Raw genomic sequence first — 20,912 nt, forward strand, 5'->3', positions numbered from 1 at the left:
TGCAGGAGAAAGTTTCAACATTAAGTGAGGTACCATATCCACATCCATAAGGCGAAAAATATGGGGCTACACGCGAAAATAACTAGCATGTAATGGATAACTGGGAAAATCCTGTTTGTGTGAAATATGCTGTTCCATACAATTTTTCTTTGGATATTTAGAAACCATCATCATCACTGCTTTAAACGTCCATTTTACAAACTGGCATTTGTTGAATAACTTTAAAAATTGTATTTCCAAACTCGTTAACGAGCTTTTATTTATTCTTCTTTTTCTCAAGTCCATTCTTATTACTTTTCAACATGTTTTCCTTAATCTTCCATGGTGATCTGATCCTGCTACCTCAACTGTTCTACATCTGCTAACCAAAGCACTCTCATTCATTCTTACATTATCATATTCGGTTTAACATCCATGTCACATGCTGGCATGTGTTGAATGGCTTTAAGAATTGATGTCCAAACTAACCCACTTCTTAACGAGCCTCTATTTATCTCTCTTTCTCTCAAGTCCATCCTTATTACTTTTCAACACGACAAAGACAATACCAATGTTTCAGTCAACTAACGACCTCATCTGGTGACCAAAAGTTCCTATTTCATGAAATATAGTCCTTGAATCCATTCTCATGAAATAGGAACTTTGGATCACCCGATGAGGTCATTAGTTGATTGAAACATTGGCATTATCTTTGTCGTGACGATGTAAATTGTTTACTTAAAATTAAATAAAAGTATACCTTGCTCTTTTTATTGAGCACTATTAAGAATCATTGGCTTTTTATCTTTGTATATCTTAAACTTGGAATTATCTAAATCAATTTAAAAAAAAACAGTCATTCAGGCATTGATTGCAAAGCCGAACCAAATCAGGATAGCAAACCTCTGTACGTGTAAAGAGTTCACTATCATTTCTTTATAACGATAACAAACGTACATCAATATTTTACTGAAGTTCCATCATTATGCATGCATCTCTGATTTGATCAAATTTGAATCAGATTTCACATCCGAATTTGATCAAATCTATCAAGAAAAATGTCAAAAACACTTATGATGCAAACATAATCATGAAATACTAAAATGTTAACATTACCTACTTATTACTGTTTATGCATATATAGATATATCACCAAAGTTAAGCAACGTTGAGCCAGGTCAGTACTAAAATGGGTGACCGTTTGGGAATTCCATGTGCTGTATGTGCTCTCTGCTTATCTCGGCATTGTTTCCAATAGTCTTGGAGCTCTCTTTGCCACTGGACTCAAGCAGTGCCGATTCAGAAGAGGTGTGGTTGGTGATTGCACAACCTTTGCCTCACAATTACATATGCAGCTATCCTTACAGGAGTATCCATTATCTCTTGAGACTAAACAGAGGCATCGCACATTATAATATATATATATATATTAGGTTGACAAGAAAGTTCTTGCAGAATTTTTAATTTTTATTTCCAATGAAGTATTTTCAAATAAGTTTCTGTTATAATACCTTTACTTTATATATCATTTTAAAGAGTTTTTCGCTACATCTAATTATTTAAATTATAATCATTTTAAAACAATTATGTCTTCTTTTCAAAATGTTGAATACAAGATGGAAAAAAGCAAATTCACACAATTTTCTTATTTCAAATCAAGCTAGGCCAAAAAAAGCTGCTGAAACAGCTTGTGATATCAATGAAATGTTTAGCCCATGAATCATTACTGAACGCACATCACAATGGTGGTTTAAGAAATTTTGTGGTGGTGATGAGTGTTTTGAAGATTATGAATGTAGTGGTCGGCCATTGGATGTTAACAATGATCAATTAAGAGCCTTAGTTGAAGCCAATCCACAAACAACTGTTCAAAAACTTCTGAAGTAGACGTAACGTATACGATGATTTCCAACCACTTGAGATTGAAAAGACAAAAAACTTGCCTCATAAATTGAACTATAACCAAAAGAAATGCTGTTATGAACAGTCATCATCCATTCTTTTATGCAATTTTATACAAGAATGACCTGTTTCTCAACTGGGTTGTGACTTGCAATGAAAAGTGTGTTTTTTACAACAACCAGCGATACTCAGCTAAGTAGTTAGATGCTGACGAAGCTCTACGACATTTCTCGAAGTAAGAGTTGCACCAAAAGAAGATCATACTGACTGTTTAGTTGTCTGTGACCAGTCTTGTCTATTAGTCTTTTGAATACAAGCAAATGGATGAAACTTCGACAACACTCAGCAGTAATCAACAGAAAAGGCCCAATTCTCCTCTACGACAATGCCTGACTGCACATTGCTAAACCGACCCTGCAGAAGTTGAATGAATTGGGCTATGAAACTGCCTCATCTGCCATACTCTCCAGACCTCTCACCTACCAACTACCACATTTTCAAGCATCTCAACAACTTTCTGCATGAGAAATACTTCAAAAACCTAAGTGATATCAAAAACGCCTTTAGCAACTTCATGGCCACAAGAATGCAAAATTTTTACATTATTGACATAAATACACTTGTTTTGCATTGGCAAAAATGTGTTCATCCTGATGGTGCTTATTTTGATCAATAAATTTTTGTTTGAGCAGAGATTGAATTTAAAAATTAAAAAACGCCAGGACTTTCTTGTCAACCTGATATATAAGTATAATGATATATATTATTAAAAATATTTAGATGTTGAATGAAAATAGCAATCAGTAAGAATAAATAATATTATCAAAAATGATGATGATGATGATAATAATAATAATAATATTATTATCACTAGTAGTAGTAGTAGTAGTAGTAGTATGAGTATGATGTCGATAATAATCAGTATAAAAAAAATAGAAAATGATCTGAGATGATGGGCCACGATAAACAAATCTTTTGGAAGACAAATAAAATTGGAGGAAAAAGAAAAGGAAAAAAAAGAGAAAAAGAGAAAATGACAAAAAAACAAAATTAAAAAAAAAAATTAAAAATAAATATTGTTAGAATTGTAGAATAGCAGCAGCTGTATACTAAGACCAAAGTTTTTTTGTTTCTTTCTTTTTTTCTTGGGGAGGGGTGAGGGTCTGTGTGTGTGTGTGTGTGTGTGTGTGTGTGTGTGTGTGTGTGTGTGTGTGTGTGTGTGTGTGTGTGTGTGTGTGTGTTTCCGCCCCCCCCCCGTTTCAGAAATTGCTTTTAAATAAGTTTTTAATGAAACGGCATTAAAAAAAAAAACTTTCATCATTTAGCAGAAATATAAAAGTCAAGAGAGTATACGAATGTATCACGTCGGTATATGCCCTCCACACCCCACCCATTGTACTCCACCCCAGGGTCAACTTTAACTCCCCTGATCTTGATTAGCTGATCTTGTCAATTTGCCCACTGTAGTGACAATAGGAAGTGTATTTGCTGTTGTTGCTATTGTTACAGATGGTATGGTTTCTGTTGCCGTCGTTGGCAAAAGAACAGCGTTCATTGTCAGAGCAGTTCTTGATGGGGACCTTGTGTTATCTGGAAGTACTGTGCTGTTATTGCTGATATTGGTATTGTTATTGTTGTTGTTGTTGTTGTTGTTGATGTTATTGTTGTTATTTGCCGGAGTGGTAACAGTGGGGAGTACTGTACTAGAATTGGTATTTATGCTTATACCAATGTTACTGTTAACACTTCCAACACCTCCGCCAACAACACCTCCGCCATTTTTGATAACCTTCTGATCCACAGTATTCACCTCAGCTACCACAGCAATAATACTTGCTGGTGGAGGTTGGTCATGCTTTTCAGCATCAGTTATTCCATGCTTTCGCAGTAGTCCCTGTAAAAGTTCGATCTCGCTTTCTTGGGCTGAGCAGTACTCTCGGAATTTTGACAACTCTTGTTCACAAGCTTCTCGGAGTCGCCGTTCACGCTGTAGTTTCTTGTCAGCTTGTTTTTTCACAGACTGGATTATACCTGAAACAGAAATAATGTGGACTATTAGGTTTACATCTATGAAATGAATGAGAAAATACTTAATGTCAAAAGGAAACCAAAAACAGAACAAAGAGAAAAATACTTGGATAGAATTTCCTTAACTCTATAATAAAGAGCAATGAGTATTTATAAATTTATAACTAAACATATACAAATATACATATAAGGATATACATATATAAGAATATAAATTAAAATACTGTAAATTAAGAATTTAGAAAATATTTTATTCGACAAGGAAGACACTACAGGTTGAAACAATAAAATTGTCACCCTATAAAATATGCTATGATACCATTTCTGTTTAATGAAAACTGATTTTCTTTTGTTTTTTTGTTGCAGACCATCTACTAGTTTTCTATCATGTCTGAAAGTGACACAATGTTCAACATACAAGATCAGAGATGCGCCACTGTATAACTCATGCTCTCTACTGATCCAAATTATGACCACATGACCATTGCCAGCAGCCTCAAAATGCATCACTGGATTGCCACGAATAACAGGGACGTGTCCAGAGTGATGAAACCAAAGTTTACGGACACAGTTATGGTTTTTAGTGTGGCTTCAAGTGAGGGCCACATCATGTCACCTCACATCTTTGAAGTCAGCTTGAAAGTCAACATCAAAGAGTACCTGGATGTACTGAATAGTGTGGTGATCTCCTGGTGCAATCAGGTGGTCGCTGGCAGACCCTGGGTGTGGCAGCAGGACTCGGCACTGACCCACAAGTCCAAAGAGACCCAGACTCGGCTTCAGAAGGAATGCTATGACTTTGTACGCTTCTCTCACTGGTCCCTTTCCTCCGCCGACCTGAACCCATTGGACTACTTTGTTTGGTCATACGTCAAAAACATCACCAACATGACCTCCCACAACACCAAAGCCAGCCTGATCGCTGCCGTCCATCCAGTATACACCGATCTTCCATCAGTGCTTGTGGAGAAGGCATACTCCCGATTCCAGACTGATATTGAGGTGATGATTGAGGCTGAAGGCGGCTACATTGAATAGATATCAGCACTACTACATAATCAATTGATTTTTTCAATAGTTTTAAAATAAAGCTGTAGTGTTGTTTTATTTAGGGTGACAATTTTATTGTTCCATCTTGCATGCACAATTTAGAAAATTCCTTATTCTGCAGAGTTTCAAAGAATGGCTTCTTTTCTTCGAAGGAAAGATTAGCAAAACAACTATGATTTTGCTATTGAGCACATAAATTGAAACTGCAACATATGAAGCATGAAACATATGAAAAAGTTTCTGAGAATACAATGATTCATAGGTGAAAGGATATATCTATCTAGAGCCCAGATAAATTCAGAATGTAAGCAAGAATCCATAGAAAAAAGTTTCATTGTGTAAATCCGGGTAGTTAGAATCCAAGTGTTCATATAAAGGATTTTTCTGGGTATAAGTTTTTTTAGTAAAAAAAAAAATATATATATATATGTATATATGGTCAAAATGCATAACTCAAGGCAGCAAGCATATATATATATATATATATATATATATATATATATATATATATATATATATATATATATATATATTGTCATAGGAGGACATATTCCTAATAAAAGTGTTAAGATATTACAATTTTTTATATAATAATGTATAAATATTCCTATTGAAAACATTACATCAAAATTAGAATATAAAAATGTTCTTTTAAGAGTTTTTGGAGAGTTCTAAATACAGAATATAAAAATGTTCTTTTTCGAGACCTTCTGGAATGTCCTAAGTTGTGGTGTTCCATTTGAAGCGTTTCTGGAACTTTCCATTCACCAAAACTATATAAAGAACGCTGATAGCATCAGTGAGTCAGTTTGAGTCGTTATGCCACTCCAGGTTATCAGACACTGGCTAGATTAACTCCAGCCAATGTTTCCTGGGATCCAAATCCAGTTGAAAGGAATCTTATCAAAAGAATCAATTATAAGAAAACCTGGACATTTGGTAATTATAAAGATTTTCTGACCTTCTCTCTGACCAAAGGAATATTGTTATTAATTCTCAATAACTCTGTCTTTCTTCTAAACGTAAGCGAGACTGAATTAAAGACTTGCTTATCTCCCTTAGACTATTTGTAAATATTTTTGTTTCTTTGTTTTTATGTACAATACTTTTTATTTTTCTTTAAATTCTGAGTTTTAGTTTTTCTTTTTTTAATATAGGTTGCCTGTTTAATACCACTAGATTAAACATGTAACAATATATGTGTGTGTGTGTGTGTGTGTGTATATATATATATATATATATAAGGCACAGTGCTAGTTAGGCATAAGAGGCTACTACTTGAGATAAATTTTGCATGGATACTATACGTGGAATTGAGCAGCAAGATATCTGTTCACATTAGATTTAAACTTGTGCGGGGACCCAGGAGGGAATTCCAAAGTCTAACAGCTCAAGAGAAGAAACTATTCAAGTAGAATGCTTTCCAGTATCTGAGGATCCCCCTATAGTATAGGGGTGGGACTTTGCCACGGATTAGTCAGGTTTTTACGTAAAGAGAGTACAATAGTTTGGAGTTTGTCAATGCACTTTCCATTAAAATACTTATAAAACAGGCACTGTGATGCAGCATTTCATCTTATCATTTCATCAATGAGACAAATGTTGGAGTTTGGTCGATAGTGCAGGACATATTAGGTTGATCACTCTTTTCTGAATCGTGTCTAGGAGTGAGAGACTAGTAGCAGATGCACCACAAATGTGGCAACAATACTTTATGCATGAGTGAATGGTGACTTTGTAGATGTACAAGATGCTTTCTGATGTAAGTAACTTTCTAACGTGGTAGAGAGAGCCCGCCTTCTTGGCAATGCCCTTCATGTATTTGTTTCAATGTGAACATTTAGCTAATGAGTTTGAACAAAGAGCTATCAAGTAATGTATCATTAGTCATGGCTATTAGTAAATGAGAAGGTTTCTTATAATTATGTAAAGAAAGAAGCTTAGTCTTGGCTGCATTGAATGTGACCATCCATTTTAGTCACCATTCCACTACAGACTAGAAGTCTTTCTCATTGTCTTAGATATGTGTTCATTTGTTTTCCCCTTATGTATGTTACAGAGCATAGTGTCATCAACAAATATACCCATCCCAGAGTCAGGGAAGTCATTTATGAATATGACGAATAATAAAAATCCAAGGACCAACCCCTGAAACACACCCACATTTATGTCATTGTTTCAACCCTAACCACCATCTGGATTCTTCTCTTATTTAATGTACCACCATCTGGATTCTTCTCTTATTTAATGTACCACCATCTGGATTCTTCTCTTATTTAATGATTTAAGTATGTGTTTAGGGAGATCATTGATGTAGATCAGGAAAAGAGTTGGGCCCAAGATGGACCCCTGAAGGACTCCAGCATTAATACTGCAGGCTTCTGATTTTTGTCCATCGACCACTACTCTTATGAGCCTATCAGAGACAAAAGATTTAATGATAGAGAAAACATTTCCAGTTATACCGTAGCCGGAAATCTTGTGAAGTAGGCCTTTATGCCATACCTTGTCGAAGGCCTTTGATATGTCAAGAGCAATTGCTCTAGAAAGGAAGCCTTTGTCAAGCGATTCACTAATCCTATGAGATATAACCGTTAGCACATCTGCGGTAGATCTTGCAGAATGGAAACCATATTGCATGTCACTAAGAAGGTTATTTTTTCTGAGGTGGTTGACTATTTCTCTATTTAATATTGATTCCAGCAACTTACTCATGACACACAGGAGACTTATTGGTCTGTACTGAGAGGGAGATGACTTATCACCTGAATTCTTAAATACAGGGCATACTGATGAGATTTTCCAGGGTGTTGGAAAGCACTTCTCCTTAAGGCAACGCTTAAGCAGTTTCGTAAGTATGGGAGCAAGTTCAGGTTAAAGCTTTTTTAACACTATAATTGGGATGCCATCAGGGCCAGTTGCTTTACTGAAATCAAGGTTCTTGATAAGCTTGGCGACCTCATGCACAGGTGTTTGTATGTTACCTAGCGTGTTCTGTGTTATTGGAGGAAATATGGGGAGTTGATGGCCTTCGTCGTATAGGGTAGAATTAGCTGCAAAGTCCTTGGCAAATGGTTTGGCCTTGTCTGATGCTGACGAGAGACCTCAGGTCCATTGGAACGCACACTTCTGTTTAGGATCCTATTTGTTATTTGCAAAAACTGGTGGGAACCAAGCCGCTGATCAGCTACTTTGGATTTAACGGACTGAGCATATAGCTCTCTCACATTTTTTATTACATACATTGTCTGGAGAGATTCCCATAACAAATATATATATATATATATATATATATATATATATATATGAAATATTTTTCACTTATACTTCCCCCCCCAAAAAAAAACAAGGGGAATAACTCATTTTAATTAAATATAAAATGAGTTATCTCCCTTATAACACAAATTTTATTTCATCTTTTCTACATAAGTTTACCAAATGAACAAACAAAAATTAAGAACTAAAATGATTTCATTGCATCACAATTAAAATAGCTACGTAACAATCAGTTCTAGTGAGTCTTCAGGAAGTTGAAGGTTCAATCCTAAGTAAAGGCGCTACTAAGAATATGATGAAAAATTACTTAAGTTTTCTACTCGGTCATGGTGGTTAATATCAAGAAAAGAGCTACCAGATTTTGATTAAAAGTACAAACTTCACCTTTACCCAACTCCCAGCAAATTTTTATAAGTTGCATTAATTTGAACAGGTTATATTTTAGTTGGAATTTTCCCAGTAGCACGGAACTTAAGACCTTTGATGTGATATCACTAAGACTGACGCCCTTGTAATTGCTACACAGGCATCAATCACTTTTCTTGAAAAAGGGAAGGAGAATCACATCACTCCAGATTCAGTACTCCATACGCATGCAAAAACAGGAGTCACAAAAATGTTTTGATACTGCTTGAAAATTTCCAATCACACTGCTTATTTCATCAACAGTTGGAGTATCTGTGTGACACTCCTATGTAGACAAAGAGATATCAGAGTGGATATAAACCAGTGTTTGATAGTGGTCATGATTGAGTAAGGTCGAGAAATGACCTTTCCAACAGTCCATACAGTTATTAAGGACATTGATAACATCACCATACTGGACAAGAATCCTAATTAATAGATCATGATGAATTTTAGAACACAGTTACTGGGCCTCAGGGATCTAAATGTGAGATACTTAATTTAATTTTAAGCAAACAAAAAAAAAGGAAAAAAAAGGAGTAGAATCCCTTTGTGGAAATAACTTTGATTTTTGTGAATTTTTAACAATTGTAATTAGAGATCAATTAATAAATATTACTCAAATTTCAATTTATTTGGAGTATTTTTAAGTCAATTTAAGGGTGACGTGCATAATATGGGCACAACCTCCTATTTGAATATTCAAATATTTCAGATTTGCATTAAATTTAATTTATAGCTATTACACATCAATTACGCAAGATTTCCTAAGATTCTCATTTCTTCTTAAGATGCCTTAAAATTAAGCCTTTACTTTTTTACACATTTTTGAAGCTCAAATTTATGAAATGGACTTTAATCAAAATTGGAAGAAGGATTCTAGACATTAGGTTTAGTAGCATTATATACTTTAATTTTTGTTAGGGGACATAAAAGTAGTAAAAAATTATGCACATATTTTTCACTTATGACCAAAAAAAGATTAAGATTTTTAAGATTTTTCTGTAGCTTTGTTTTTTGATATAGGATAGGTTGAGCCAGCTCTTTCCATAGAACCCACAGCATCATGAATGAACACAGACCATGCACGGCAGTCTGCAGCAATATAGTTATGGTCAGCCAGTCCCAGGACTAGTTACAAACACCGTAGACCTGTGGACCGGAGGTAGGCTTGACATCAGCTTTGATGGTGTGTAACTATACCCTCAGCTGGCCTCCTAGATGTCTTCACCAATCTTGGAGGTATTGCTTCGTGGATGAACCTTTCTGTGTTACAGCATGCAGTACAGCTGAACAAAGTTACTTTGTTCAGGAAATCATTTTACCAGTCCTTGGACAGGTATTCTATTTCAATATAGAAATGCAAACTGACGACAGCCTTACACTTTGTATGTACTAGTTTGTACAACTGCTCTGCAAGTTAGCTGGAAATGGCTGTCTATGTAGCTCTACACATTATAAACAAGGGGAATAACTCCTGTAGACTAATTTTCGTGGACTGAACATTTTTACTTGATATTACTTGCATTGGTTGAGTCTTCTTTTTTCATTTTTTTTTTTTTTTTTTTTTTCAGCCATTTTGGTGCTTGTGCAGATTAATGATGTTTCAAACTACCACATTTCAGTTGAAAACATCTTTATGTGCGATGTCGAAACCAGTATAAATTAAAATACTAATAAAAATGATCCAGTAGAAAAATAATTGCAAGTAAAAATAGAATTTATCAAATTATCGAGTTTTATCATTTGTTTTAATGTGAAATAGTTGGGCAACCAATTCTGCATGACAAACTGACTTATCTCCCTTGATTTTAATTAAGGGTCCACCATTTTTAAACACAAAATGTTAGAATATAATTGTGGATGATTTTTTTGTTAAAACTATCATATATCTAGCATATCTACTGGATTATTCTTCGCAATTTTCGGGATTAATATTAATTTTGACATAACAAGAAGTATGCAATAACGTTTTCACCTGAAATGCGTTAGCTTAAAACATTTCTAATCTGCATAAGCAACGATTTTTTTTTCAATTTGTTTTTTTATTTCTTTTAAACTATGCTGTTGTTTTGTTAGTTTTTTTTTTAACCAATTATTTTTTTTCCTTTAAAAACAGGATTTTAAGATTTAATTTAATAATTATGGTATCGTTTTGTCATTAAATTGTTAATTAAATCATAAATTGTTATGAAATCATAACTAATTCTGTCCAGGAAATATTGTTTAAATCAGATCAATTATACTTGAAGGACCCCAGAATGAACACTATGAAAAGGACACATTTTACCTTGACACCGATTTCTTAAACTTTTACTTCTGATTGAATTGTAAACAAAAAAATATGCAATTTTATAACTAACATAATATTATAGCAAAAGTAATAACTAATATAATATTATAGCAAAAAGTAATAACTAATATAATATTATAACAAAAAGTAATAACTAATATAATATTATAGCTAAATGTAATCACAAATTATAATATTAATATAATCTATTTTTTACTATTATGTAAAAGGAACTTTGTGTGTGTGTGTGCGCGCATGCGCGAGCGAGTTCATTTCCTATGGACTCCGAAACAGCTTGGTCGATTTTTTATGAAATTTCACACAGATGTACTTTATGTATCTGGCAGTGTTCTTAGGTTTTTGTATTGGGCTGTCGTCAATAAGTATCAATAATTGAAAAAATCCGATGAAAGAAGGCACAAGCGATTTTGACTATAAGTTCTTTGATATGACAGGGGTGCTTTCAAAATGAATGTTTCTGTTTAGAGCACAATTAATCCATGATACTCAACTTTTGCATTTTAAACTTTAATTAAAGCTATTATATATAAAAAAAATTTATTAAATCAACAGTAGATTCTCTACAGTGCAATGTAAACTACAATTTATTGTGAACTAAGTTATTGCAGGGAGGTATGTGAAGCTTCCTCCAGGTGCACCGCAATGGGTTCCCAACTAGAGCAACTAATCAATCAATTTGATTGAAAAATTGACGATTTCATGAATTCTGATGACAAAAAAAAATATGGGAGTGTGAAACATTCGTTAATCATCAATCTCGGGCAACGACGGGTCAGCCTGCTAGTAACAAATATAATATTATAACTAAGTGTAATATCTAATGTAATATTTTAACTAAATGTAATACCTAGTATATATTTTACTAGTAATAATAATATTTGGTGCAAGTCCAGAATTCAACCTAATTAAAAAAAAAATATATAGAAAAATCTTTATGATGTACATACCTGTCACAAAACAAAAATATCATATTCCAAAAATCATATAAATTGATTAAGTAAATCAAATGTCAAGAGGAAGCGAGAACAGTGTCTTGATCTGCCATATTTAATAAATATAGGGAGACAATTCAAAATACCGAGATTTTTAATTCAGCTTTGTAATGGCTACAATATACTAAAATCGTAAACAAATGATTTTCTATACAAAAAAATTCACTACTTGATCAATTTATATAATGTTTGGAATATGACATTTTCATACCATCATAAATATCTTTTCTGTATCTTTATTTTAATTAGTTGAATTCTGGATAAGAGCCTAATATTCAAATGTAAACTTTTTTTATTAAGTTTTTTTTTTCTACCCCCCCCCCCTCCTTAAATTTAATTATTTGCGCTTTATAAAATGCATTGAAGTTATGATGTAAGGGAGATAATTCGTTTTGTTTAACGTGTAAGATGATGAGTTATCGTCCATTGATTTTTTTTTTTAATAATCTCAAACACAAAATAGCTTACACCTCATCAATAACTAAATGTTTAAAAAATATCACAAAAGACGTCCAATAATTCTCTGTGAAAACACACACAGCGATGGATGGAGTGTTTATTTTGATTATTGTTCTTTTGAAAAGAGGGTTTATCTAAAAGAAAAATTAAGAATACAACACCACCCATACCATCCTGTTCAACAAATTACATTAGTAAATAAATATTTAATTAACAATTATTGAATTCTTCAATATTATGATTTGTTTATGGTTGCCTTGTTTACATATCCAATAGTGCTCATATCCAATAGTGCTTTCTAACAAACTGCACTGTCACCACCTTCAAAATTCAACAACAAATATATATATATATATATATATATATATATATATATATATATATATATATATATATAACCCCCACCCTGTTTTTGCTGATGAGGAGAAAATCTTTTATCAAATTATTATTCTAGACATATTGCCTATTTCAATAAAAACGTGTTTTCTGAAACGATCGTACAATCTATTGATTTTGCTTGTTTTTCTTTTGAAACTGATTTTTAATTCAAAATTATGAATCGTTTTACTCAATATATATAATTAAATAGTAATTATTCTCGTGCTGACTGCCACAACACCACCCCTCCCCACCCCCGTCTCAATGTAAACAGAATTTTTGTGAAATATTAAACGGTTCCTCTGCTTGGTTAATGTCGGTGCGTTACTTATGAAAAAAAAGGTTAATTAAACTGCAGAGGAACCTATTAAAAACTATACAAGTCCTATAATTGAATACCCCCCTCCAAAAAAAAAAAAAAAAAACGAAAAACATAAAAGTATGTTTTGTAAATCGTTTGTGAAAACTTACTGATAGCATTACTAGCATCCTAAATTATGAGATGAAAAAAAATGAACGAATCACTTAGTAAAAGAGAGTTATCTCCCTCGGAACAATGACAAATTGTACAACAGCACCATTATTCTTTTATACCTACATACATTAGTGTTTCATGCTTAAGCAATCATTAGTATAGGATGACAATTCTTGCTGGTCGGGAAATTTGAATCCAGCCACGAAGCCACTTTTGCTAAACCTTTTCAAGGCCACTAATCAATTGCAATGAGAATAAATGGAATTAATCTATATATATACTAGCTGTACCCGGCCACGCATTGCTGTGGCTCAGTTTGTTAAAATGGAACACATGTGAAAGTAGAGAAAAGTTTGATTCTTTTTTTCAAGAGAATGTACAAATTATTTTTTTAACAGATGTTAAGAAAATAAACAGAAAAATACTTCCATCATTAATTATGCAAAAAAGTAAATAAAATGTTGATTTAGTGTTTCAATATGCTTATAAATTATGATAAAACTTGCTGAGTATGCACTGTTTTACGGTTGTGGTAAAAATGGAACGGAAACTTAAATTTCGCTTCATTTTAATCTTTCTTAATTTTTTAATTGTGCCCTCCCAAACGAATATAATCAAAACAGTAACATTCAACAATTGTACCTTATGTATATAAAACACAAAATATGTATTAAAAAAAAATTTTTTTTTAAAAGTTAATAACGAAAGATAATAATTCCATTTTTAAACGAAAAAGTCAGTTTACCTAACTTACTGTATTAATGCTATTTTTTTAAGCAAGAAAAAAAAAAGGTAAATATCCAGATACGCTACTACAGAACACCGACCACTCTAATTTGTTTTTGTATAGGTAATTGAGGTCGCTGACAACGAATCTGATAGTCAAACTTGGGGCAAATTTACTGTTTGCATGGTATTTACCCCTGAACCCACGAACTTCTTTCCACCATTTTGCAGCTTCCGTTTATGCTACGCGCATGCACGCTGTAGCATAAACGACGGCTTCACCAAGCAAACTACGTTGGGGGGAGGGGATTTTTTTTCCAGGACATAGAATTTTCTACTTTTCAAAAATACATTATAGCGCTTTTTGGGTGGAAAATTTAAAATTAGCTGAAAAAGAAATAAAATAAGAAAAGGAAAGCACACCAAGTTGGAGTAGGGGGGGGGGTAATTTATCTGGGTTTTTTTTTTTTTTACCTGGAACATCGAATTTTCAAATTTTCCGTAAGTAACGCACCGACATTTACCAATTAGAACACCATTTAACATTTTCCGCCCTTTACATCACATTCCCCCCCAAAAAAAAAAAACAAATTAGAGTGGTCGGTGGAGTTTGTATTACTGTACACATAGATTCGAAAACGTTGTCAAAAAACAAATACATAACAAATAAATGTTATCAAAGGCAAGATAAGTTACTTTTCTACCAAACTGGATATTTTTTGCATGTTTTTATTCAATGTAACATGTTTATTCAGCTCGAAAAACATACAGTGTTTACCGATGTATTGGAAAATTCAAGATAGCGTCTGATTCTCTCTTTAACACGGTAAGTTTGGGAAAAGGTGTTATAAATAAAAACCCAGATAAAATACTGTTAAAAACTCGCTGAATATATGTTACCGTGACATAGGTTGACATATATTCGGCGGGTTTTTAATAGTATTTTGTATAGTTTTTTATTTATAACACCTTTTCCCAAACTTACCGTGTTAAAGAGAGAATCAGACGCCATCTTGAATTTTCCAAGTCATCGGTAAACACTGTATGTTTTTCGAGCTGAATAAATATGTTGGGTTTGTATTGCTGTACACATAGATTCGAAGAAGTTGTCAAAAAACAAATATATAACAAATAAATGTTATCAAAGGCAAGATAAGTTACTTTTCTACATAACTGGATTTATTTTTCGTGTTTTTATTCAATGTAACATGTTTATTCAGCTCGAAAACCATACAGTGTTTACCGATGTATTGGAACATTCAAGATGGAGTCTGATTCTCTCTTTAACACGGTAAGTTTGGGAAAAGATGTTATAAATAAAAAACCGGATAAAATACTGTTAAAAACTCGCTCAATACATGTTACTGTGACATAGGTTGACATATATTCGGCGGGTTTTTAATAGTATTTTGTATAGTTTTTTATTTATAACACCTTTTTCCAAACTTACGGTGTTAAAGAGAGAGTCAGGCGCCATCTTGAATTTTCCAATACATCGGTAAACACTGTATGTTTTTCGAGCTGAATAAATATGTTACATTGAATAAAAACATGAAAAATTATATCCAGTTTGGTAGAAAAGTAACTTATCTTGCCTTTGATAACATTTATTTGTTATATATTTGTTTTTTGACAACTTTTTCGAATCTATGTGTACAGTAATACAAACCCGAATTTTCCAATACATCGGTAAACACTGCATGTTTTTCGAGCTGAATAAACATGTTACACTGAATAAAAACACAAAAAATATATCCAGTTAGGTAGAAAAGTAACTTATCTTGCATTTGATAACATTTATTTGTTATATATTTGTTTTTTGACAACTTTTTCAAATCTATGTGTACAGTAATACAAACCCTTTATTTGTTATATATTTGTCCCCCCCCCCCAAAAAAAAAAAACAAAATAGAGTGGTTGGTGTTCTGTAGTAGCGTATCTGGATATTTACCAAAAAAAAAATATATTTAGGTTTGGCTATAAATTCCTAAACTTATTTCACCCTAAATAATTTAGGTGACTGAAATAGGAATCTAATTGAATCTTTAATTTCCTGAATAGTATCCGATAATTGATTTTTCTTCGAGTTATATCGAATACATTAATACGGACTTTCGGGGCTTTTTTCGTAATGTTACTGTAAAAATTATTTTTTATTGTTACAAATTACGATGCTTTAAAAAAAGCAAAAATAAATTCTTGCGTTTTTTATTTACTACTGAAAACCATAACTTTAGTAAAGGTATTTTTTGTTTAAACAAAATAAAACATTTTCACTAAGAGTTAAGTAAAAATAATTAGTTTATTATATTCTGCGATCATTATTTGAAAAATACTGCAATTTTCATTAAAATTCGTTAATTTCCTGATTTTTGGTGAATTTTTAAGTAAAGGGAGGAGTCAAAATGTGTATACACTTTGAGCGTCGGCATTCATTTTGAGACCACGTGTGGTTAATTTAAATATCCAGTTTGGCAGAAAAGTAACTTATCTTGCCTTTGATAACATTTATTTGTTATATATTTGTTTTTTTGACAACTTTTTCGAATCTATGTGTACAGTAATACAAACCCAAACTTCGGAGGTTGGAATCCCCCCCCCCCCCCACCTAAAATGTACTTGGAAAAATCGATTTTATAGTGAGATTTAAGAATGGTTAGTCGAAAAAAAAAGGTGAAAAAGAAAACAAATAATCAATAAATAATTGTTACCAAAGGCAATAAATGCTACTTTTTTTTTTACTTACATTGAATATTTTCAAGCGCTTTTCTTTATTTTTTAATAATCTAATGCCAAATTGTGTGGGTGCCAAATACCTCCAGATTTTCTAGAATTTCCCGCTAGCTTGTAACCGAAATCTCCAGATCTAGCAGGAAAACCGCTAAATTGTAACACTGGTCACGTGACAGGAAGCAGTAATAAATAATTGTCCCTAAATAAAAAAATTGCCTCTCGGTAAAAGAAATCAACCTTTTTATCATAGAAAAATTAAGTATAATGTTATAATTAAAAAGAAATATATAAAAACACACATGGATATAGTAAACATATTATACCAAAACGTGGAAGCCATCCGTCCAGTGGTTTTTTGGACAATTCATTCCGAACAAACCAACATTTACATTTTTATATATATAGATAAAAGGCAAAATGTGTGTGTGTGTGTGTGTGTGTGTGTGTGTGTGTGTGTGTGTGTGTGTGTGTGTGTGTGTGTGTGTGTGCGCATTTTTCTGTATGTCCGCAAAAGGCTTTTATCACCAGCCTTCTCGGTTGGTTCACTCCTTCTTTAAACTTTTTATATGCTGTTTAAATCATAGTATCTATGACTTAAGAATGGGGGTTGCGGCTATCTTTAATTTGCCCGACTTTTACGAGCTATTTTCGAGATATTTTTCGATCAAAAAGCAAATGATGGAGCGGGGGAAACAGAAACTGGCTTGCTGCACAAAACTAGGTCAAACATCACGCGACTTAACTTTCTTGCACCTGTTAATTTTGCTTTATAAACGTCAACTTAAGACACTTATCACTTTCTCTTCCCTCGTAGCCGAGATGGTTAGATCGCAAGTTTTTTTCCATTTTATTTCCACCTTCGCGTCAAGGTTTCAGGGTTCCAGCCTACCTTCCTACTAAAACTTTTGTTTTCTTTTACACCTCCAAATACACGGCTAGCGTTTTTTTTTAAACAGGGTTGTTTTGATCTACCCCCCCCAACACAACACCTCCAAACACCTGAGCAACGCCAGGTACCCCCCAACCCCACTAGTAAGTAATAAATACTCAATTTCAGATATTAGACAATCCAGAGTGTTTGAACGACAGGAGTTATGAACATTGCTTGAACGCTAAAACATTTTGGAGGTTTGAAATAGGATCAAAGTTTAGTATTCGTTTTTCTAAAAGTAGAAAGCTTTCTGGCATTTAGGGACCTCAACAGTGAAGTGGTGAGATTCTGTTGCTAAACAGGTTTTTCGGGGATATGTACATAAAGGGGGCACAAGTGCGACGAGTTCATCAGTAAAATATTTGTAAAACAGGCACAAAGATGCAACATACACGGCAGATGTAGGACACAATTCTTCAAACATCACAAAATTAGCACCAGTTGCATTTTAATGAGAACCTTCTCTTTTTCTTCCCCCTCTTTTCTATTCTAATAATTTCTCTCACCACTTCTCTTATCATTCACCCTTCATATTTATTTCTCTAACCACTTCTCTTACCATTCACCCTTCATATTTATTTCTCTCACCACTTCTCTTACCATTCACCCTTCATATTTATTTCTCTCACCACTTCTCTTACCATTCACCCTTTATATTTATTTCTCTCACCACTTCTCTTACCATTCACCCTTTATATTTATTTCTCTCACCATTTCTCTTACCATTCACCATTCATATTTATTTCTCTAACCACTTCTCTTACCATTAACCATTTATATTTATTTCTCTCACCACTTCTCTTACCATTCACCATTCATATTTATTTCTCTAACCACTTCTCTTACCATTCACCATTTATATTTATTTCTCTAATCACTTCTCTTACCATTCACCCTTCATATTTATTTCTCTCACCACTTCTCTTACCATTCACCATTCATATTTCTCTAACCACTTCTCTTACCATTCACCCTTCATATTTATTTCTCTCACCACTTCTCTTACCATTCACCATTCATATTTATTTCTCTAACCACTTCTCTTACCATTCACCCTTCATATTTATTTCTCTAACCACTTCTCTTACCATTCACCATTCATATTTATTTCTCTCGCCACTTCTCTTACCATTCACCATTCATATTTATTTCTCTAACCACTTCTCTTACCATTCACCCTTCATATTTATTTCTCTAATCACTTCTCTTACCATTCACCCTTCATATTTATTTCTCTAACCACTTCTCTTACCATTCACCCTTCATATTTATTTCTCTCACCACTTCTCTCACCATTCACACCTCATATTTATTTCTCTAACAACTTCTCTTACCATTAACCCTTCATATTTATTTCTCTAACCACTTCTCTTACCATTCACCCTTCATATTTTTTTCTCTCGCCACTTCTCTTTCCATTCACCCTTCATATTTATTTCTCTCGCCACTTCTCTTTCCATTCACCCTTCATATTTATTTCTCTCGCCACTTCTCTTATCATTAACCATTCATATTTATTTCTCTCACCACTTCTCTTACCATTCACCCTTCATATTTATTTCTCTAACCACTTCTCTTACCATTCAGCCTTCATATTTTTTTCTCTCGCCACTTCTCTTTCCATTCACCCTTCATATTTATTTCTCTCGCCACTTCTCTTACCATTAACCATTCATATTTATTTCTCTAACCACTTCTCTTACCATTCACCCTTCATATTTATTTCTCTAACCACTTCTCTTACCATTCACCATTCATATTTATTTCTCTCATCACTTCTCTTACCATTCACCCTTCATATCTATTTCTCTAACAACTGCTCTTACTATTCACCCTTCATATTTATTTCTCTAACCACTTCTCTTACCATTCACCCGTCATATTTATTTCTCTAACCACTTCTCTTACCATTCACCATTTATATTTATTTCTCTAATCACTTCTCTTACCATTCACCCTTCATATTTATTTCTCTCACCACTTCTCTTACCATTCACCATTCATATTTATTTCTCTAACCACTTCTCTTACCATTCACCCTCCATATTTATTTCTCTAACCACTTCTCTTACCATTCACCATTCATATTTATTTCTCTAACCACTTCTCTTACCATTCACCATTCATATTTATTTCTCTAACCACTTCTCTTACCATTCACCCTTCATATTTATTTCTCTAACCACTTCTCTTACCATTAACCCTTCATATTTATTTCTCTAACCACTTCTCTTACCATTCACCCTTCATATTTATTTCTCTAACCACTTCTCTTACCATTCACCCTTCATATTTATTTCTCTAACCACTTCTCTTACCATTCACCCTTCATATTTATTTCTCTAATCACTTCTCTTACCATTCACCCTTCATATTTATTTCTCTAACCACTTCTCTTACCATTCACCCTTCATATTTATTTCTCTCACCACTTCTCTCACCATTCACACTTCATATTTATTTCTCTAACAACTTCTCTTACCATTAACCCTTCATATTTATTTCTCTAACCACTTCTCTTACCATTCACCCTTCATATTTATTTCTCTAACCACTTCTCTTACCATTCACCATTCATATTTATTTCTCTCACCACTTCTCTTACCATTCACCCTTCATATTTATTTCTCTCACCACTTCTCTTACCATTAACCCTTCATATTTATTTCTCTAACCACTTCTCCTACCATTCACCCTTCATATTTATTTCTCTAACCACTTCTCTTACCATTCACCCTTCATATTTATTTCTCTAACCACTTCTCTTACCATTCACCATTCATATTTATTTCTCTAACCACTTCTCTTACCATTCACCATTCATATGTATTTCTCTCATTACTTCTCTTACCATTCACCATTCATATTTATTTCTCTAACCACTTCTCTTACCATTCACCCTTCATATTTATTTCTCTAACCACTTCTCTTTCCATTCACCCTTCATATTTATTTCTCTCACCACTTCTCTCACCATTCACACTTCATATTTCTGAATGTTTGAGATGGGGATTCGTTATTCATACTATTTGGATTCTTCCACTTACTATTCTCATCTTGTCATTTTCAAAACGTTTCGGTCAAGGTAACCTCCAACCTTCTTCAGGTGTATCTTGTCACATTCAGGAATGTTTCTCCTTTACACAAGGACCTGTTGCATAGTGGTCAGAATTGTTAGAAAAATCAATTGCAAAAGTGATATTCCCCTGAAGGTTGAAGGTTCAATCCTCAGTGCGTGCGACCAAAAAATACAATTGCAAATTA

The 20,912-nt window shown here is 33.2% G+C and overlaps 1 protein-coding gene across 3 annotated transcripts in view; it reads right to left on the minus strand.

The window, feature by feature from the left end:
* Positions 1-2,420: 2,420 nt before the first annotated feature.
* The window catches only part of LOC145268442 (voltage-gated hydrogen channel 1-like), a 65,172-nt gene continuing 46,680 nt past the window's right edge, over positions 2,421-20,912 (minus strand). For all 3 annotated transcript variants that reach the window (XM_080124004.1, XM_080124006.1, XM_080124005.1), the window contains exon 3: positions 2,421-3,912. In XM_080124004.1, the coding sequence (XP_079980130.1) occupies positions 3,299-3,912 (614 nt within the window). In that variant the 3' untranslated portion in view covers positions 2,421-3,298. The remainder of the gene's footprint in view (positions 3,913-20,912) is intronic.

Source organism: Euprymna scolopes, chromosome 43 (genome assembly GCF_053919585.1).
Source record: "Euprymna scolopes isolate OS-2025 chromosome 43, ASM5391958v1, whole genome shotgun sequence".
Lineage (NCBI taxonomy): Eukaryota > Metazoa > Mollusca > Cephalopoda > Sepiida > Sepiolidae > Euprymna > Euprymna scolopes.